Source organism: Mus pahari, chromosome 15, assembly GCF_900095145.1.
Source record: "Mus pahari chromosome 15, PAHARI_EIJ_v1.1, whole genome shotgun sequence".
Taxonomy (NCBI): Eukaryota; Metazoa; Chordata; class Mammalia; order Rodentia; family Muridae; genus Mus; species Mus pahari.
Genome location: NC_034604.1, coordinates 55747194 through 55763488, shown reverse-complemented (window position 1 = coordinate 55763488; position 16295 = coordinate 55747194). Strand labels below are relative to the sequence as shown.

The 16295-nt window shown below is 46.7% G+C and overlaps 1 protein-coding gene across 2 annotated transcripts in view; it reads right to left on the bottom strand.

Moving 5' to 3' along the window:
• Sh3tc2 (SH3 domain and tetratricopeptide repeats 2) overlaps window positions 1–11597 on the bottom strand; it is a 63607-nt gene extending 52010 nt beyond the window's left edge. The window contains exons 1-2 of one of the 2 annotated variants that reach the window (XM_021214828.2): window positions 11445–11597; window positions 3456–3554 (exon numbers count right to left, since the gene is read on the bottom strand). In XM_021214828.2, the coding sequence (XP_021070487.2) occupies window positions 3456–3554; window positions 11445–11565 (220 nt within the window). In that variant the 5' untranslated portion in view covers window positions 11566–11597. Of the gene's footprint in view, window positions 1–3455; window positions 3555–4520; window positions 4622–11444 lie in introns of those variants that run through there. The other variant, XM_029547242.1, reaches the window with a different exon arrangement.
• Window positions 11598–16295: the final 4698 nt, after the last annotated feature.

The window sequence follows — 16295 nt, the reverse complement described above, 5'->3', positions numbered from 1 at the left end:
GGGGACCCTCTTCCTCCCAGTGGGATTCCTTGTCCAGCCTTGATATGATGGGAGGTGCCTAATCTTATTGCAACGTGATAAGTCATGTTTGCTGATATCCCTGGGAGGCCTGCCTTTTCAGAAGGGAGACAGGGGAGGAGAAGTGGATCTGGGTGTGAGGGAGGGGGTCCTGGAAGGAGAAGTGGGAGGGGAAACTGCCATCAGGATGCACTATATGATAGAGGAATTATTGTAAAAGGGAAAGAAAAATGGCTTTGATAAAAACCTGTTCCATGACTTGAAAGGGTTCTTTTAAATGAGCTATGTATATATCTCTTTTCTTAGTTCCTGATCCATATTAAATGTTCAATACATGTGAAGCTTCCCACCCACCCCCTAACTCCAGGACCCCCCAAATTATGGCTCACCAATGTCCTCATCTGATAACACTGTTAACCTTGCTTAACAGTAGGCAAACTTTCTGTTCTGCCAAACTCTTTCTCCTGCCTTCCAAAACCTGGTGCAAACTCCCTCTTAGGATCTCTTACAAAATCATTGCTGCCCACTGGCTGTACCCTCAGTGTGACTTCCCTTATGGTACATGAACCTGTGTAAACAAAATGGGGGAAAAAAAACAAAACAAAACAAAACTAAGATCTTTGAGATCTTAGTATTGAGAGCAGAACCTCTGTGCAGATGGGACCCTGTAGTACCGAAAATCACCACAGGGGGCAGTAAGTCCATTTCACTCCAGTGAAGAGGGAAGCACATTGTATCCTATTTTAATCTTTCTGGAAGCTAGTCAGTAATCAGAATAATGCACTGATTTTGTGCGAGGTCGCCTGGCATAAAGCAAGGTTGGCAGCTAGCACCAAGTCTCCCACTTCCACTCTGTGACCTTTCAGCAAGTTCAGCCCGCAGATTGGGTTTCACCTTGTGGTACCCCGTGTTCATGAGCTTTCACACACTAATAAGGCAAAATGCTGACTTCGCCGCCATTCTAGAACGGCAGATGGCAATTCAAGCTTACAGAAGTCAAGCAGGTGACCCGAGAAAATAATGAGATTTTTCTCATTATTGCTAAGATGGCTTGTTATGCCTGATGACATGAGTTCGATCCCTGAGAGACACGTAGTGGAAGAGAACCAAGTCCCACATTCTGGTGTGCATGTCCACACACATACAAATATACAGAGATGCACAAGTAAATGTAATAAATCTTTTTAAAGTAAAAAAAATTTAACATTTTGACACAATTTTCAATCAGGAATAGAAAGAACCTGGTTTGATAATTATATCTATTAACAGTTTGTAGCTTTAAAAATACCTAAAATGGAACTCATTCACAAACCTTGTGTCACAAGGAAAGGTACATTTTTTTTTTTTGGAAAGGGTTTGGATCATGATGGCTACCAACAGGACAAGCTTGGTGACAATTCTTGGTTGTCAACTTGACTGAATCTGTATGAGCTAAAACCCAAGCGGCTGGATACACCTGTGAGGAATTTTTCTTAATTAAATCATCTGAAATGGGGAGACCCAACTTGAATCTGGATCCTTTGAATCCACCTTAAATCTAGACCACACACTCTGGTGGCAGCCTATACACAAAGGACATGGGAGGAGGAAGCTTTAGCCTTCTGTCTGCTTGCCCACATTCTCACCAGGAAGCCCGTTTCTTCACTGCCATTAGAGTCCTACTTCTTCAGGATCCAGCATCTACAGGCTGAGACAGTCAGCCTCATGGACTGAACAACTATTAGATTGTCAGACTTTATGGCGGTAGACAGCCATTGTTGGACTAGCTGGACCACAGCCCCTTTGTATATAAACCCCCTCATATAGTCTATCAGTTCTGTTCTGCTAGAGAACCCTGATAAGAGTTAAGCCTCTTCCTCATCACCCATTAAGCATGTGACAGTCAAGTCACCTTCCCTTCTGTGACTCTGCTTCCTATCTGATACGTAGCGATTTGGGTGCCGCCATACAGAGGAGACTGTGTAAGAAGAGGACCATGTCAGACCTCCTGACACAGGATCTGCTCTCAAAATGGGCTCTCACTAAGCCCAGTGAGGTGTTGCGTACCTTCAATCCCAGCACTAAGGAAGCAGAGACAGACAGATCTCTCTGAGTTCAAGGCCAGCCTAATCTAATCTAAATAGCAAGTTCCCAGAACTATCAGAGTCAAAAAGAAAAGAAAAGAAAAATGGTCCTGTGGTGGTTTGAATATGCTTGCCCCACAGAAAGTGGCACTATTAGGAGATGTGGCCTTGTTGGAGTGGGTGTGGCCTTGTTGGAGGAAGTGCGTTGGAGGGTGTGGGCTTTGAGGTCCTATGCTCAAGGTCTGCCCAGTATGGAAGAGACCCTTCTGTTGGTCACCTGCTGAAGCCAGTTTCCTGCTGCTGCCTTCGTATCAAGATGTAGAACTCTTGGCTCTTCTAGCACCAAGTTTACCTGCACGCTGCCACGCCACGATGATAATGGACTAAACCTCTAAACCTGTAGGCCAGCCCCAATTAAGTATTGTCCTTTTGAAGAGTCGCCTTGGTCATGGTGTCCCTCCCCAGCATGGAAACAGGTTCAAGGTATCTGTTCACAGCAGTAAAACCCTAAAACAGGTCCCTACTACCACACTGCAGAAGCTACACTTCTGCTTATCCTCTGGTTTCTACTGTAAGGTTCATCTCAGTTACAGCATTTTCTAGTGAGAATTCTCTCTTTTCGAGTTTCACTGAAGTCTCAGAAAAGAGGGCTTTATGAGATATTCATTACGTGGACATTTTCCATAATGTTGATTTCCCAATTTTTTCTAAAATATTTTGCTTCTAAAATATTCACTCAGATGCCTTCTATCCAGCCAATCTCATTCTATATACTCAGGTCTTGATCTCATTCTATCCAGGTGAGTCTTCATTTTATTATTCATTTACTTAAGAAATTTCTACTCACAACCTAGAATATGTAAGAGATCATGATAAGCATTATATAAAATATAAACAGGTCCTCCGCATGTTCATTTCTCAATCTGTGTCTTTTTTATACATTTATACATTTATACACCGACTGCATACAAACAACCATTTAAGATACCATGTTGAATGTGCATTTTATTTTAAATTTAACCCTGCTCCCTATCACCTGAAAAATCTAATCAATGATATCTATGCTCCCTATCACCTGAAAAATCTAATCCAGAAATTATCTATGGAGTTCCTGACATTTGCCAGATTCTAAAGAGCTTTGAGTAAGAGCCTGGAAGGTTTGTGAGTGTGCTAATGATAAACACACACAGAGACACACACATACACACATATACACATACACACACACACACACACACACACACAAATGCACTTGGAGGTAACGAGTAACAAGGGCAAGAGGGGACAATCTGGAGATGGACAGATGAGGAAGCACCTGAACTACTCTGCATAGAAGATTTTTTTTAATTGCACTTATCTTTGAGATTTAGATACCTTGGGTCACATTCTGTGGCAGGAAACATTTTCTCTTGTTTTCAGGTGAGGACGTGTCCTCTGTCAATCCAGGTGGATCCTTGGAAGAACTTTCTTTACCTGAAGAAAATAAACCAAAAGCTCACCCGTTGATAGTATATACAAGTCGGAAGGACAGATTTTAAGTTCCTACCAAGGGTTAGTGGTTTTCCCAGGACTAAAGACCTGAAAGAATTACTCTCATCATCTCCTTAGAGCTACCCTGTAGCCGGCTGTTATCAAAGAACAGCCGTGTATGCTATCTCAATCCTGCAGCAGCCTGGGTGTACCCATTTCATTAAATATTCTCACCCAGAGGTCAAACTAAATTCCAGGGCTTAGTGCACTGAAGATGTTCCAGGCGTGTGGGGTCCACACAGGTCAGATGGCTCTAACTGCAGCAAGGCATGGGAGGACTGGACTGGAGTGAGCAAGAATGATATCGTTAGAGAGATGGCTGAGGAACGGTTGTAATGTCCCATGCTGTCCTTGTATCTGCCCACAAAATCGGGTCCTGTCTAAGAGTCTCTGTCCTCCCAGCTTTTAAAACCATGACTGTTTCTGTAGCTATAGAAGTAAAGGGCTGTAGCTATTAACGAGTGCTTGCCTAACACTAACAGGCTCTGGGCTCCGTCACAAGCACCACTGCCACCACCTCCAAATAACAGAAGACTCTGGGCTGACACGATGGCTCAGCAGGTAAAGGCCATGGAGCCTGACTCCATCAAACCTCCTGATTTCAATCCTCAGGACAGATGTGACACCTGTAAATTGTCCTCTGACCTCTACACACACACACACACACACACACATTCACACTCACACATACACACAGGAACATTCACACACTCATATACACACTCACACAGAAACACCTACACTCACTAGGTATAAATAAATATTAAAAGGAAGCTACAGATTGGGACATGGGATGGGGGCTGGGGTGAGGTCAGAGGAGTGGTATTTTGACTGCTTAAGGTAGAAAGGAGAGCTGAGAGTGCAACCGAAAAGCATGGAGACGAAGACAGAAAGAGTAGAGACATTTACCCATTGCTTTAGCACAACAGTGTGCCCAGCCACCACCCCTGTGCCATGCACAGTCCAGGGTAGTTCTCTCCTGCTGTGGTGCCCCAGTGAATCACACTCCCAGCTTGAAGACCACCAAATAATACATAGTCCGTGACAGGTCTTCACTAAGTATGGACCAGAGAACCCAAAAAGTTGGATAACCCTGCAAGTCTGGCCTCTTTTATGGTATTGTCCAAATCCAGAAGATCTTGAGTCTTTAGTACATTAATTTTGGTCTCTGATCTTTGTCCTCTCAGGACAAAATTTCTCAAGAACCAAACCACTGGACCAGAACTGTTACGCAGAACCAACTTCTAGGGGAAAAGGTTAGTGTTCTTTACCAGTATTTCTGAGTCATTTATTTACTCTCCACAACTGTCTACAACATTTAGGCCAGAGATGTGCAGGCCCATCCAGTCTCGCCCTCTGGACCTGTGGTTTAATGGCATGGTCCACGCAACTGGACAAGACTCAAGCCGTCACAACCACCCTAGCTAACGCCAAACTGCGGATCCTCATCCTGCTGCCAAAAGGCTTGGTTTCTCTCCACTGTGGGCCTCCATGTGGCATTTTAACACTCCCTATTTTCGTGGTGGGAGCAATTAGCAAGGTTGACATACAATAAATACAAAATGGGTGTCAGCTTGAGTAAGCAGAAGGAAGTGTAGCTCTTCGTTCAGGAAACTCTGTTAGCTGGTCAGGGCTGAAAGCAAAGCAGCCTAGTGGGAAATCTGGCAGTGGTGAGTTAGAGCCAAGCAGGAATCAGAAGTAACCAAAGCGGGTGCTCGGTGGAAATCATAAGATGTGAGAAAGAGCACAAATCAGACCTCTCTGTGAACTGATGAAATGACATTGGACAGGGCGTTTGCCTTATCCGCTTCTGGGGTCTTGTATGTGTCCAGTAATAAGAGAAAGGGGTGCCCAAATCAGAGCTTCTAAACCCTGGTTGCTTATTTGAGTCATACATACATACATACATACATACATACATACATACATATGAATACATACATACATACATGTATGTATGCATATATATGTATGCTTGCAACTTCTGTTTCAAATGATCCAACAGTGTCCTCTTCTCTCTGAGAGTTCATCACACACGCGTACACACACACACACACACACACACATACTACAAATACAATAAATCATTTTTTAAAACTTTGAAGGAGACCTGTTATTATAATTAGTAGTTTTTAATTCCTATATGATAATATCAGTTTAAGGCAAGGTTGAGAACTGTGTGAGCAGATTGGGGTCCCTTGGATATCATGAGTGTCTAATCAATTGTCCACTGAGGCTCCGTGTTTCTGGCATTTCTAAATGGTGTTTCCATCACTGTCTGGAGGAGCACATTTGGAGAGTGACAGTTGCTCTCCCTACCCTATGACCAAGTTTAACCATCTAGTAAACTCTCCCACCTACCCCCCCGCCAAACATCTTTTTCCTCTCCTACAGAGAGAATGTTTAATTTTAATCGCTTAATACCATTTAGTAGTCAGCATGTTTTCTCTACCCTGAGATGCTTGCTCACATTTGCTTTGAAGCCTGGATGAAGTATAGCTCAAGGTTTTCACTCCACAGGCTCACAGAGGTGAGTGGCTGCTGTCCCACCACAAAGAACTTGCTGTCCAGCCCAGCCTACCCAGTCACTCATTGTATCCTTGCACAGAAAACGCTCTCTCTGACGGTTGCAGCCTATCGAGTGAGCCTACTTTGAGGAGGGAAAGCCCAAGGTAGCGACTCTGATGTGGGACACAGGTCACATAGCCTGTAAGGGGATGTGAAGCTTTAGAGAAGATAACCATAGTTTTTCACACTGTGATTCGTTCATGGACATAGACATTAAAATTATTTGGGCACTTATTAAATTATGCTTTTTGCATGTATAGGTGTTTTGCCTGCATACATGTCTGTGAACCACTTGCATGCTGCTGCCTGCAAAAGTCAGAAGATCTCCTACAAAAGCCAGAGCATTCGATCATAGATAGTTGTGAGTCACCTAATTGAAGGTACTGGGACTGAAACCCAGGTTCTCTAGAAGAATAGCCGGTGCTCTTAACCGCTAAACCATCTCTCCAGCTTGTAGGTACTTTTTATAAGCAAAATGTCTGAATCTGGAGATATAGCTTAGCAATACAGCACTTAGCAAGCATGCATGAGGCTGGGTGTTCAATACCCAGCCCTGAGGGTAGGGAAGATGGGACATTTTTGTCTGTGTAATTTAAGTTGCCAGTGGTTTCCTAAGCAACATGGGCAAAGACCTATCCTCCTCCCTGAAAAAAAAATATAAACTATAATGCATTAAGTTTAAGAACTTATGCTAGGGCTGGAGAGATGGCTCAGCAGTTAAGAGCACTGACTGCTCTTCCAGAGGTCCTGAGTTCAAATCCCAGCAGCCACACGGTGGCTCACAACCATCTGTAATGAGATCCGATGTCCTCTTCTGGTGTGTCTGAAAACAGCTACAGTGTACTTACATATAATAAATAAATAAATCTTTAAAAAAAAAAAAAAAAGAAAAAGGAACTTGAACCTGCAGTACACAAGAAAAACCATGAAAAAGCTGCAGGGGGCGGGGCTGGAGGGATGGCCTCTCATTTACATACGCCTGTCTTGCAGAGGACCTGGGTTTTATTCCCAGCACCCACACAACGGTTCACAAGCATCTGTAACTCCAGTTTCAGGGGCTCCAGTGTTGTCTTTTGCGCTTCTCGGGCACCGTGCAGACATGTGGTACACATACATACATGCCAGCAAAATGCATAAGATACAATGAATAAATCTAACTGGAAAGTCTTTTTAATCTGTAGGAAATGAGCACACAGGGTAGCCATGCATGCTTGGAGGTAGAAGCCATCTTGCACAAGCTGGACAGGTGGGTGGCCAGGCCTGGTACTTATGTACGTACATACATACAGTAGGGACAGGAGAGGTGAGCTCTTTGTGGCGGGGAAAATGATGATCCCATGTATGTAAGCAATGTATGTAAGCAACTCAGAGCTTTGGAATGCTCTTGGCAGTGGAGCGGTATAATAGAAGTTTTTACTCTGCTAGGAGTAGCATAGGAAGGACCCAGAAAAAGATGCAGAAGACTCGGAGAGGAAGGCGGGAAAGCTGTTAGAGAATGGGGGCGGGGAGGGTGGGGAGCCCTGGGAGAGCAGACTGCAGTGTTCCTGATGCAATGGGAGAGAACGGAGTAAATGATACAGGGTTTTGAAGTAAGAAAAGAGAAGGAAGGCATCCTGACCTGCCAAATCCTGGAGATAAACACAAGGGAGAAACAATCACCGCAGAAATGAACCTTGGGAAATGTAGGCCAGGAAATGAGTGCTAATTTTACCAAGGTCACACAGCCAGTTATCGGAAGAGTCAGAGCTCGCCCAAATCACTGGGACCAGACTTTGTTATTTCGACTACAGCAGCTGACCCAGGAACTCTGAGGTCTCCGATGGGGAAAGCCTCTCAATGCAGAAACTCGCTGGAGATGGAGCCCTTCCCCCTTTTCTTCGTATGGCTTCTCTGATCCTTCTGCCTCCCCCAGACATGAAGAAGATCAACCCTGAAGGTACCCCGGCATGCTCTTCATTACTTTATTACATTTTTTTCCCTTTGACCCAGCAAACACACCCACACCATCTGCAGTTTTTGTGAGGTAAGCCCACATCTCCACAAAAAAGACTATAACTATAGTTACATCCATCCATATGGATGTAGCTCAGAGTGTAATATAGACGGGTAGGCAAGCCAGTTGTACCATTGTGTTTACATTTAAAAGTGCAATTTTTCTTTTTTTGCAATGACTCGGTGTGCATGAATAGTAAAAGAAAAAAAAAAACCAGATTTCACAAACATGATTAATTTTGCTGAGTGAGATGTGAGAGTCAGATTGGAGGGACCCATCCGGGGAACCCCAATTGTGGACTCAGATTTTTATTTATTGAGAAGTAGAAAGAAATGAAGACTTCCTGGTGGCACAAAATAGAAGTGTGTCAGAGTAGACAGAGCTCGTTATTCCAACGCTCTGTTGCGTCACGGTGTTCAGTAGGTCACTCCATTCCTTTGAATTCGTGATGCCCTGTCTCTTACTGTGGGTATTTCCCTCCTCCTGTAATTACTTCGATACAACAGTCATACTAGAAAGCCTGAAGAGAGAATGGTAATGTCTACACACATCTCCCCTGTGTCTTCTATATAAGAATTGCTGCCAAATCTCCTCAAAGAGGTGTTGGAGATAAGGGACAGTGTCATGGCTTCCTTTGTGCTGTGAAGTGCAGGGTGTGGGGGTGGCACTTGTTGGTGACTAACAATGGCAAGAAACCCACAGCAGGGGAGTCGCAGATACTGGCCAGGACTCGTTCCCCGCCCCTACCTCCACGTGCTACTGGAAGATTTCTGCAGAAAGTAAGAAATGTCACCAGGAGAAGCTACCAGTAGGGTCTACATGGGTGAACACAGCTTGCTGGGGCAGCCCAAGCCAGTTTCCATTACCAAGTCACCCCATGGCAAACCTGGGCAGCCATCCAGGGTACCACGTTATCTCTAACCTTCTTCCTTGCCTCCCCACACTCACAAGGACAAGTGTTTGCTACTCACTGTAAACTCCCTCCTAAATAGACACAGTAGCAGAAGCAGCCAAAGACCCTAGGACATAGACCTCTCTTCACTAGAGAGTAACACATTAGAGGTGAGGTGTGGCCCATATTCGATAACAGTAGAACATCCAGCTGGCCATCACAGAATGGTCATGTGCATGAGACACACTGTCCAATCTAATCCTCCCCAAGGTTCCTGTGATCTGCACCACCACTTAACGCCAGCACACTGTCAGATAACTGCTAGTCGAAGGTCCGAGAGGCTTGCCTAAGGTCACGCAAATGTTTGAGCCGTTTGTTCGAGAGAAGCTTAAGTCGTTCAGAGAAGCACCTCAGACTTTGTGACATTTCCCTGGGATCTACCGGGAGGCTGGGATGAAAATATTTACACCATCGGGCCTCAGATATCATGCCTAGCGACTTCCCTCAGGAAAAGCCTGGTGGGTGGAGAACACCTCAGGAAGAATGACATGGAAATTCTGACAGAAGTAAGCCGGCTTCTGATGAAACGGTGAACCCAGGGGCCCAGCCACGCCATCGTGAAAAAGACGAAGAGAATAAAATGACGGCATGACAGCCGTTGTGGAACTTCAGGGACACCTTTCCACGTCAGCTTCCTAGCTCTGTACCGCAGAACTCATCCCAAACGGGACTCCAAACAGCAGCAGAGCTCCACCCAGAGAAGCTGGAGTTAAGCATCGGGGACAGAGCCCTGGAGTGCCTCAGGTGACCCTCAGGTGACCAGTGGAACCCTGAGAATGAGGTGTGCTAGGGTCATAGAACTATCATTAACGAGGCCTGGCAGCTACTATGCACGGTTAACTGTGTGCTGGGCTGTTTTCTAAGTCAAAAGTGTAAACTTAAGCCCACCACAACCTTGTGAAGACAGCATGATGTGGTATAAAATCCAGGGGTGGGGAGGCTGAAACAGGGGCATTAAATAAGCTACTCAGAGTGGTTAAAAGAGCCAAACTCAAGCTCAGACCTTTAGGCCTGAAAGCCGGAAGGGGTTGGTCACAATGATATGTGCCAACCTGGAGGTAAACTCAGAGTTAGACCTGGGCCCCAGGTCCCTGACTTCCAGACCTGTGATCCCAAAGTAGCCCTCACTATGTCTGTTCCCATGGGGGTTACAAAGACAACGGGATTGGGGGAAAAGTTTGAGAAGTCTAGAAATTTGGAGAGACAAAAATGTGCCAAAAATGTGCCATGCCTTTTGTGATGTTTGGAGTTGGTCTGCTTCGTTTTGGGTGGGTCCTTGGTGTCTTGTCTAAGAAGTCCTTCCTGTTAGTGTCAAAGTGCGTAGGCCAGGACTTCTAGCTTGCTTCAGGTTCACTTAGAAATGAGAGAGAGGGAGAAAGAGAGAGAGAGAGAGAGAGATCAAGTCCTTTTGATGAGCCCAGGTCACAAGATCATAGAGGAAAGCAGTCAGTCAAAGGAAAAGTCCTTAGCTAGGGGAACCTCCGAGTGGTACTCACCCAGACCATAGGAGTGCTACAGGAAGACACGTGACCCTAATAAGGATGCAGAATGATGCCTATCTCCTAAGCGAACTCTCCGCCAGCCCAGCCCTTCTCCCCTACAGCCACCACTCCTCCAGATGAACATCCTACCTACAGTGTAGGAAAAGTTGCAGGGGCTTTCAACAATAACGTCCAATTGTCCTGGTTCGCTGTGACCCATGGTCAGTATTTTAAAGCTGACCACGTCCCAGGAAAGCCCTCAGTCTCGGGTAAACCAGGAAGGCTGGTCACCGTGTGCCCAGATCGCTGGACATCTCCTTAGGACAATATTCCATGACCTCAACTCTACAGGCCAAAAGCCACCACAACAGGTAGGAAGGAGGAACCCGCCCGGTGTTTCCTCCGCGGCAGAAGCCCTGATGAAAATAGCACTGAGAGACCCAGGCCAAACTGATGACCATCCTGGGCTACAGAGGAACTCGCTGCAGAGCCTTCTTCCTGTCCCAGGGAATCTTGGGAAGGAAGGAAGGAAGGAAGGAAGGGCTTAGTCACACACTAGGAGTGGCTGCCAAGGGCCGCCCTCACTCCCGGTCCACAAAGCACAGCCCCAGAACACAGCTTGCTTCTTGGGGAAAGTAGATGCTCCGAAGACTTCATTGACTTTTTTTTGCACCCAGAATGGGAAACTCCAAACTAGAGAAGGAAGAGAGGCAGTCAGAAATTACAGCCTTCTCTCAATCTTTGGAAGGACAGTTTTTCCAAAGCGCCAACTCCCTGAGCCTTCCCTGGACCAAGCACTCTTGCCTGAGTCCTAAGCCAGATCCCCTCGGGAAACTCACCTGGGCCCCAGGGTAGACTCCGCTCCCCAGGGATACAGAAGCAGCCACCCATGTGTGCACCATCCTCCCTGGGCCAAGGCCCCTGGGAGCGCCAGTCAGGAGAACCTTGGGAGCCTCCCATCGGAGGTGTCCCTCCTCCCTGCCTCCCCCCTGGCACACGAGGAGGGGGGACCGAGGCTGTTCAATGCACAATGCAGCCTTTGATATCCGGCCTGCAGTGGGGAGGCCAGGGAGGGTGGGAGGGGCCACTCAGCCTGCAGGCCAGATAGTCCTAGCACTGTCAGGCCTTGGCCTGGGGAGCGGCTCCTCCCTGCCTTTCTACGGATTGCTTCATGCCTATCAGGCTGTGGCACATTCCTCTCATTCTAGGATCCAGACACAGGCCGGTTCTTGTGAGCGTGGCTGGAGCAGAGGAGGGCAGAGAGCATCCCACGAGTCAAGGGTGTTGTTCTTGCTCTCTCCCAGATGGACTTGGGCAGCAAACACCCCTGCCAGCTCTTAGAAAGCCTCTTTGCAAATGCTTCCTTGGATGTTTGAAAAAAAAAAAAAAACAGACCTGTAACTGAGTAGCTGCAGGAAGCCAGTACTGGCTGGTGAACTGTGTGGACTACAGGAGACCCCAGTTGTGGACAGCCCCCTCCCCCAAGTTCTGATGGGAGAGAATCCAGGAAATCACCTAGTGTTACCAAAGACTTGATGGCTGAAGGACCAGACTATGCAAAACATTTAAGGTGTTAGGCATTCACAAGAACTGGTCATGCTAGACCAACCTCTTTTCGGTTTCAGATGGGCAATGAAGCAGGGGAGTGAATACCTCACAAGGAGGTTGAACCTCAGGAAAAAATCTTTCAGGAGTTCACTTACTGGAGGGAGAGTGAACAGGCTGCATACCCACAAGACGACTCAGGGGGCATGTCTGCTCTAACAAGCCATCCAAGGGATCACTGGGCACCGATTTCCCTCCCCTACCCGGAGCAAAGGTCTTCAGGACCGCCCAAGGACAAGAAGGTACTTGCTGAGAGAGGCGGGGTCCTGGCTGGCTTGTGCCTCAGGCTCTCTGGAGACAGAACTTTCAGGTCTCACAGAGCTTTTAGAAAGGGCTGTGTCCTGATCAGGTTTACATTCTGGGAGGAGCCTTGGGTGACAGCATGAAGGACAAGAGTGTCCTGGAATAGTCAAGAGAGTCCTCAGCGTATACGCCATCAGCCTAGGGGCACACAGTACATAGGATCTCCAGCAGGCCCCCACTACAGCTTCAAAGATTGTATGCTAATTGGTTATGTGTCCATCGGAGACTGTTTTCCATGAACCAAACACTCATTATATATTACTTAAGTACCATAAGAGTCCCATAATGTAAGCATTGCTGTTTTCTTTTTGGTAAGGGAAAAAAAAGAAGTGAAGAGAAGCATTTAATTTGCCCAAGTGACAACAACAACAACACATACACACACACACACACACACACACATCCCATTTCCGAATGTCAGACTTAGTCCCTGGACCCATCCAAGTTGCTTCAATGGTTTGGAAGTATCACCTTTCTGACATGTGAGTTCTTCCCACAGTGATAGATCACAGAGAACCCTCTGGACCAACCTCCTCCATGGTGGAAGACCTAGTGGAAGAGGAGGAGGGCTGGAGATAGCAAGGACTCACAGGGTGTGGTCCCTTGATCCCACCCCCCACCCCCCTGTGGTGGGTGTTTTGTCTATGCACAACTGTTTCAAGTATGTTTCCCATGACCTGTGCCACGCCCTCCCCTGACTGAAACCTACTCAAGAAGAAAGGGTAACTGTTCTTTAGAAAGCAGCCATTCAAAGACTCTGAGAGGAACCCAGGAACCCGACAATGAAGAGAAGCCAAGCAAATGGGTAGGCTTGTTCTTTCTGTGGGACTTACCCACGTGCCACTTTCATACAAGGACCACACAACCAAAAATATGAAGGAGCGAGACCCAGAGCGACTAACTGTCTTAGAGGATACCCTGGGGCAGCTGGTTAAGACAGACATTTTGGCAGGTCTGAAATGAACTAACTGCCCATTCTTGAGGAAGTCCTTACTTCCCTCGAGACGCAAAGACCTCAGTTCTGTTCGTGAATTGTTCTGACGAATCTGTCAGGACAAAGAGATCTCTGGGCAGAGGAGCAGGAGGAGCAAAGGTCCTATGTGGCAGGCTCCTGGGTCACACGTTACAGGAAGCACACAGTGACCAGCGCGCAGGAAGCACAGTGGTCAGCGCGCTGGGAGGAAGGAACCTGTGGATGACCAAGGAGATCACAGAAGCAAACGGCTCTGGTCTCCGTGCTGGCGATCTCGAGGACAAACAGCCAGTGTTCCATGCAGTCAATGAAGTTTTTACTTAAGAGACTTATTTTCTTTTGTTCTCCCCATAAAAAAAAAAAAAAAAAAAAATCGGAATCAAACCCAGGGCCTCGTGCCTGACAGGCAGAAACTCTTATTATTGAGCTGTATACTCCCAGCCTGTATCATGTCTTTATCTTAGGATGAATTTCTTGAGCTCTAACTCCACCTTGTGGGCCTCTGTAGCTACCTTTACGCCGGTGCGTTGGCCAAATACCTGTGATAGTTTCCTGCTGAAGATTACAATTCCCAGCCTCCCTTGCAGACTACAGACGTCATTTCCGCCCCTGTGAAAGACTACATTCCATCTTCACCGTAGGCATTTTGACCAGCCATACACGTGAGTGGTAAGACCAGACTTCATGAATAAACATGGCCCTCCGAAGATCAGACCAAGGCCCCCACCCCACCCCACCCCCAGCTGCTTTCTTAAATAATCTAACAACCTGGGCACCAGGAGGAGCTTGGCAAGTTGGCACAGAACTAACCATTCCAAAGGATGTAGCCGCAGTCCGGGTGCAGGAGGGGGCAAAGTCACGGAGAGTTTGCTGAATGTTTCCTTCCTCCTAGACAAGTGAGAGAATTAGTGTGCTGTCTACTGGAATGTCAGGCCTTGAGAAACAAGCTTTGGAAGAGCTAGCTCTTCGTGTCGACTTGACACAAGCTAGAGTCGTCAGAGAGGAGGGAGCCTCGATTGAAAAACATGCCCCTGTAAGATCCAGCTGTAAGTTAAACTAGTAAGTGACAGGAGAGGACCCAGGTCATTACCAGTAGGGCAATCCCTGGGCTGGTGGCCCTGGGTTCTCTAGAAAAGCAGGCTGAGCAAGCTATGATATACAAGTAGCAGTCCCCCCCCCCCAACTACCCTCCTCCACCCCCTTTCCCCCCCCTCCACCCCATCCCCGTGGCCTCTGCATCAGCCCCTGTGTCCAGATTCCTGCCCTGTGTGAGTTCCTGTCCTGACTTCCTTTGATGATGAACTGTGATGAGGAAGTGTAAGATTAAACAAACCCTTTCCTCCCCCAAGCTGTTTTGGACATGGTGGTCCATCTCAGCTGGACTCCCTCTAACCAAGACAGTGGGTGACCCACTGTGTCACTGCTGCTAATAGAAAAGAGATTTAGGGAGAACCTGCCTCTGACTGTCTCCACAGAGAAATGAGGAAAAAAATCTCATTGGGGGGTGGGGGTGGTGGGAGGATTCAGGAGCATGTGCTAAAAGAAAAAGGGGAAATCCAAACGCATTTCATTAGCCACCGATGCCATCACCAAGTACTTATCCCCTTAGTAGTTTTTGGTGGCAGCTGGTGTAAGTGAAGCTCCCTGAGTGACAAGTGACAACTGACCCAGAGCTGGGACGCATCAGGGAGAGGTGCCTCTGTCCAACCTTGGGAAGCCCCTGCTGTGCCTTGGGCTAGGGGAAACACAGGACAGGCCACCCAAGTCAGCGGGTATCCTGGTTTGCCCTGCAGTCCAAAGATCCAGATCTGCTGGTCGAGTTTCCCAACTTTGTGAATGTCACAAGCTAATTCAGAGGAGTCTTCCAGGGCTTAGTGTGCCCAGAACTGAGACCGAGCAGATATCAGGGCGGATGCTGCAGACCAGACCTAGCCAGAGAGCCACTAGGTTTACTGCACATTGGAAATGTATCTTCTCTTCTTCTCTTAGAAATGTTATCATCTTGTCAGGGTAATGCTAAGTGCGGGGGGGGGGGGAGTACAGCTCAGCAGGATAGCACCTGCCAGCATGCAGAAGGCCCTTGATTCCAACTACAGCGTGAGCACCAAGAAAGAAAGACAAGAAGGCAGAAAGACAGGGAGACAGGAGACAGGAGGCAGGGAGGCAAGCCTCATCTGAGGGGAAGAACTGAAAAGACTCTCTACAGGTTAAACCATGCTCTCCTGAAAAAGAAAACACACACACACACACACAAAACAAACAAACAAAAAACCAGAAGTTCTAAGTGCCAGCCTTTAGAATGTGGCTTCACTGGAAATTAGGTCATAAATGTCATTCTATAAAGTAGGGTAAGTTCCTATAGGAACACAGTAGACCTCTAATCCAATATGGTTGTCAGAAAGGATGAAAGAGACAGACAGAGAGACAGACAGAGAGAAGGAGACAGACAGTGAGACAGAGAACGACAGAGGGAAGAAAAGGAAAGAACCAACTGGAAAGAGGAGGGGAACATTTGCAAAGTTCAGTGATATATATGTGGGCAAACATCATAACGGAATGCATTATTTTGTATGTGAACTTTTAAATTAATTAAAGTAAATAAACATCAGTGATGTCACCCCTTCAGGAAATCCTCTGGGTAATGTAATAATGTAATCTTGTATAGAAATTGTGTCTATTCTCTGTCCAGCCTGACACTGCACTGTAATCCATGCTCCATCTTTAAAAGAAAAATTAAATTTGATCTTGTTTAATATGTATTTATTTACTTATTTCAAGACAGAGTTTCTCTCTGTAGCTTTGGCTGTCC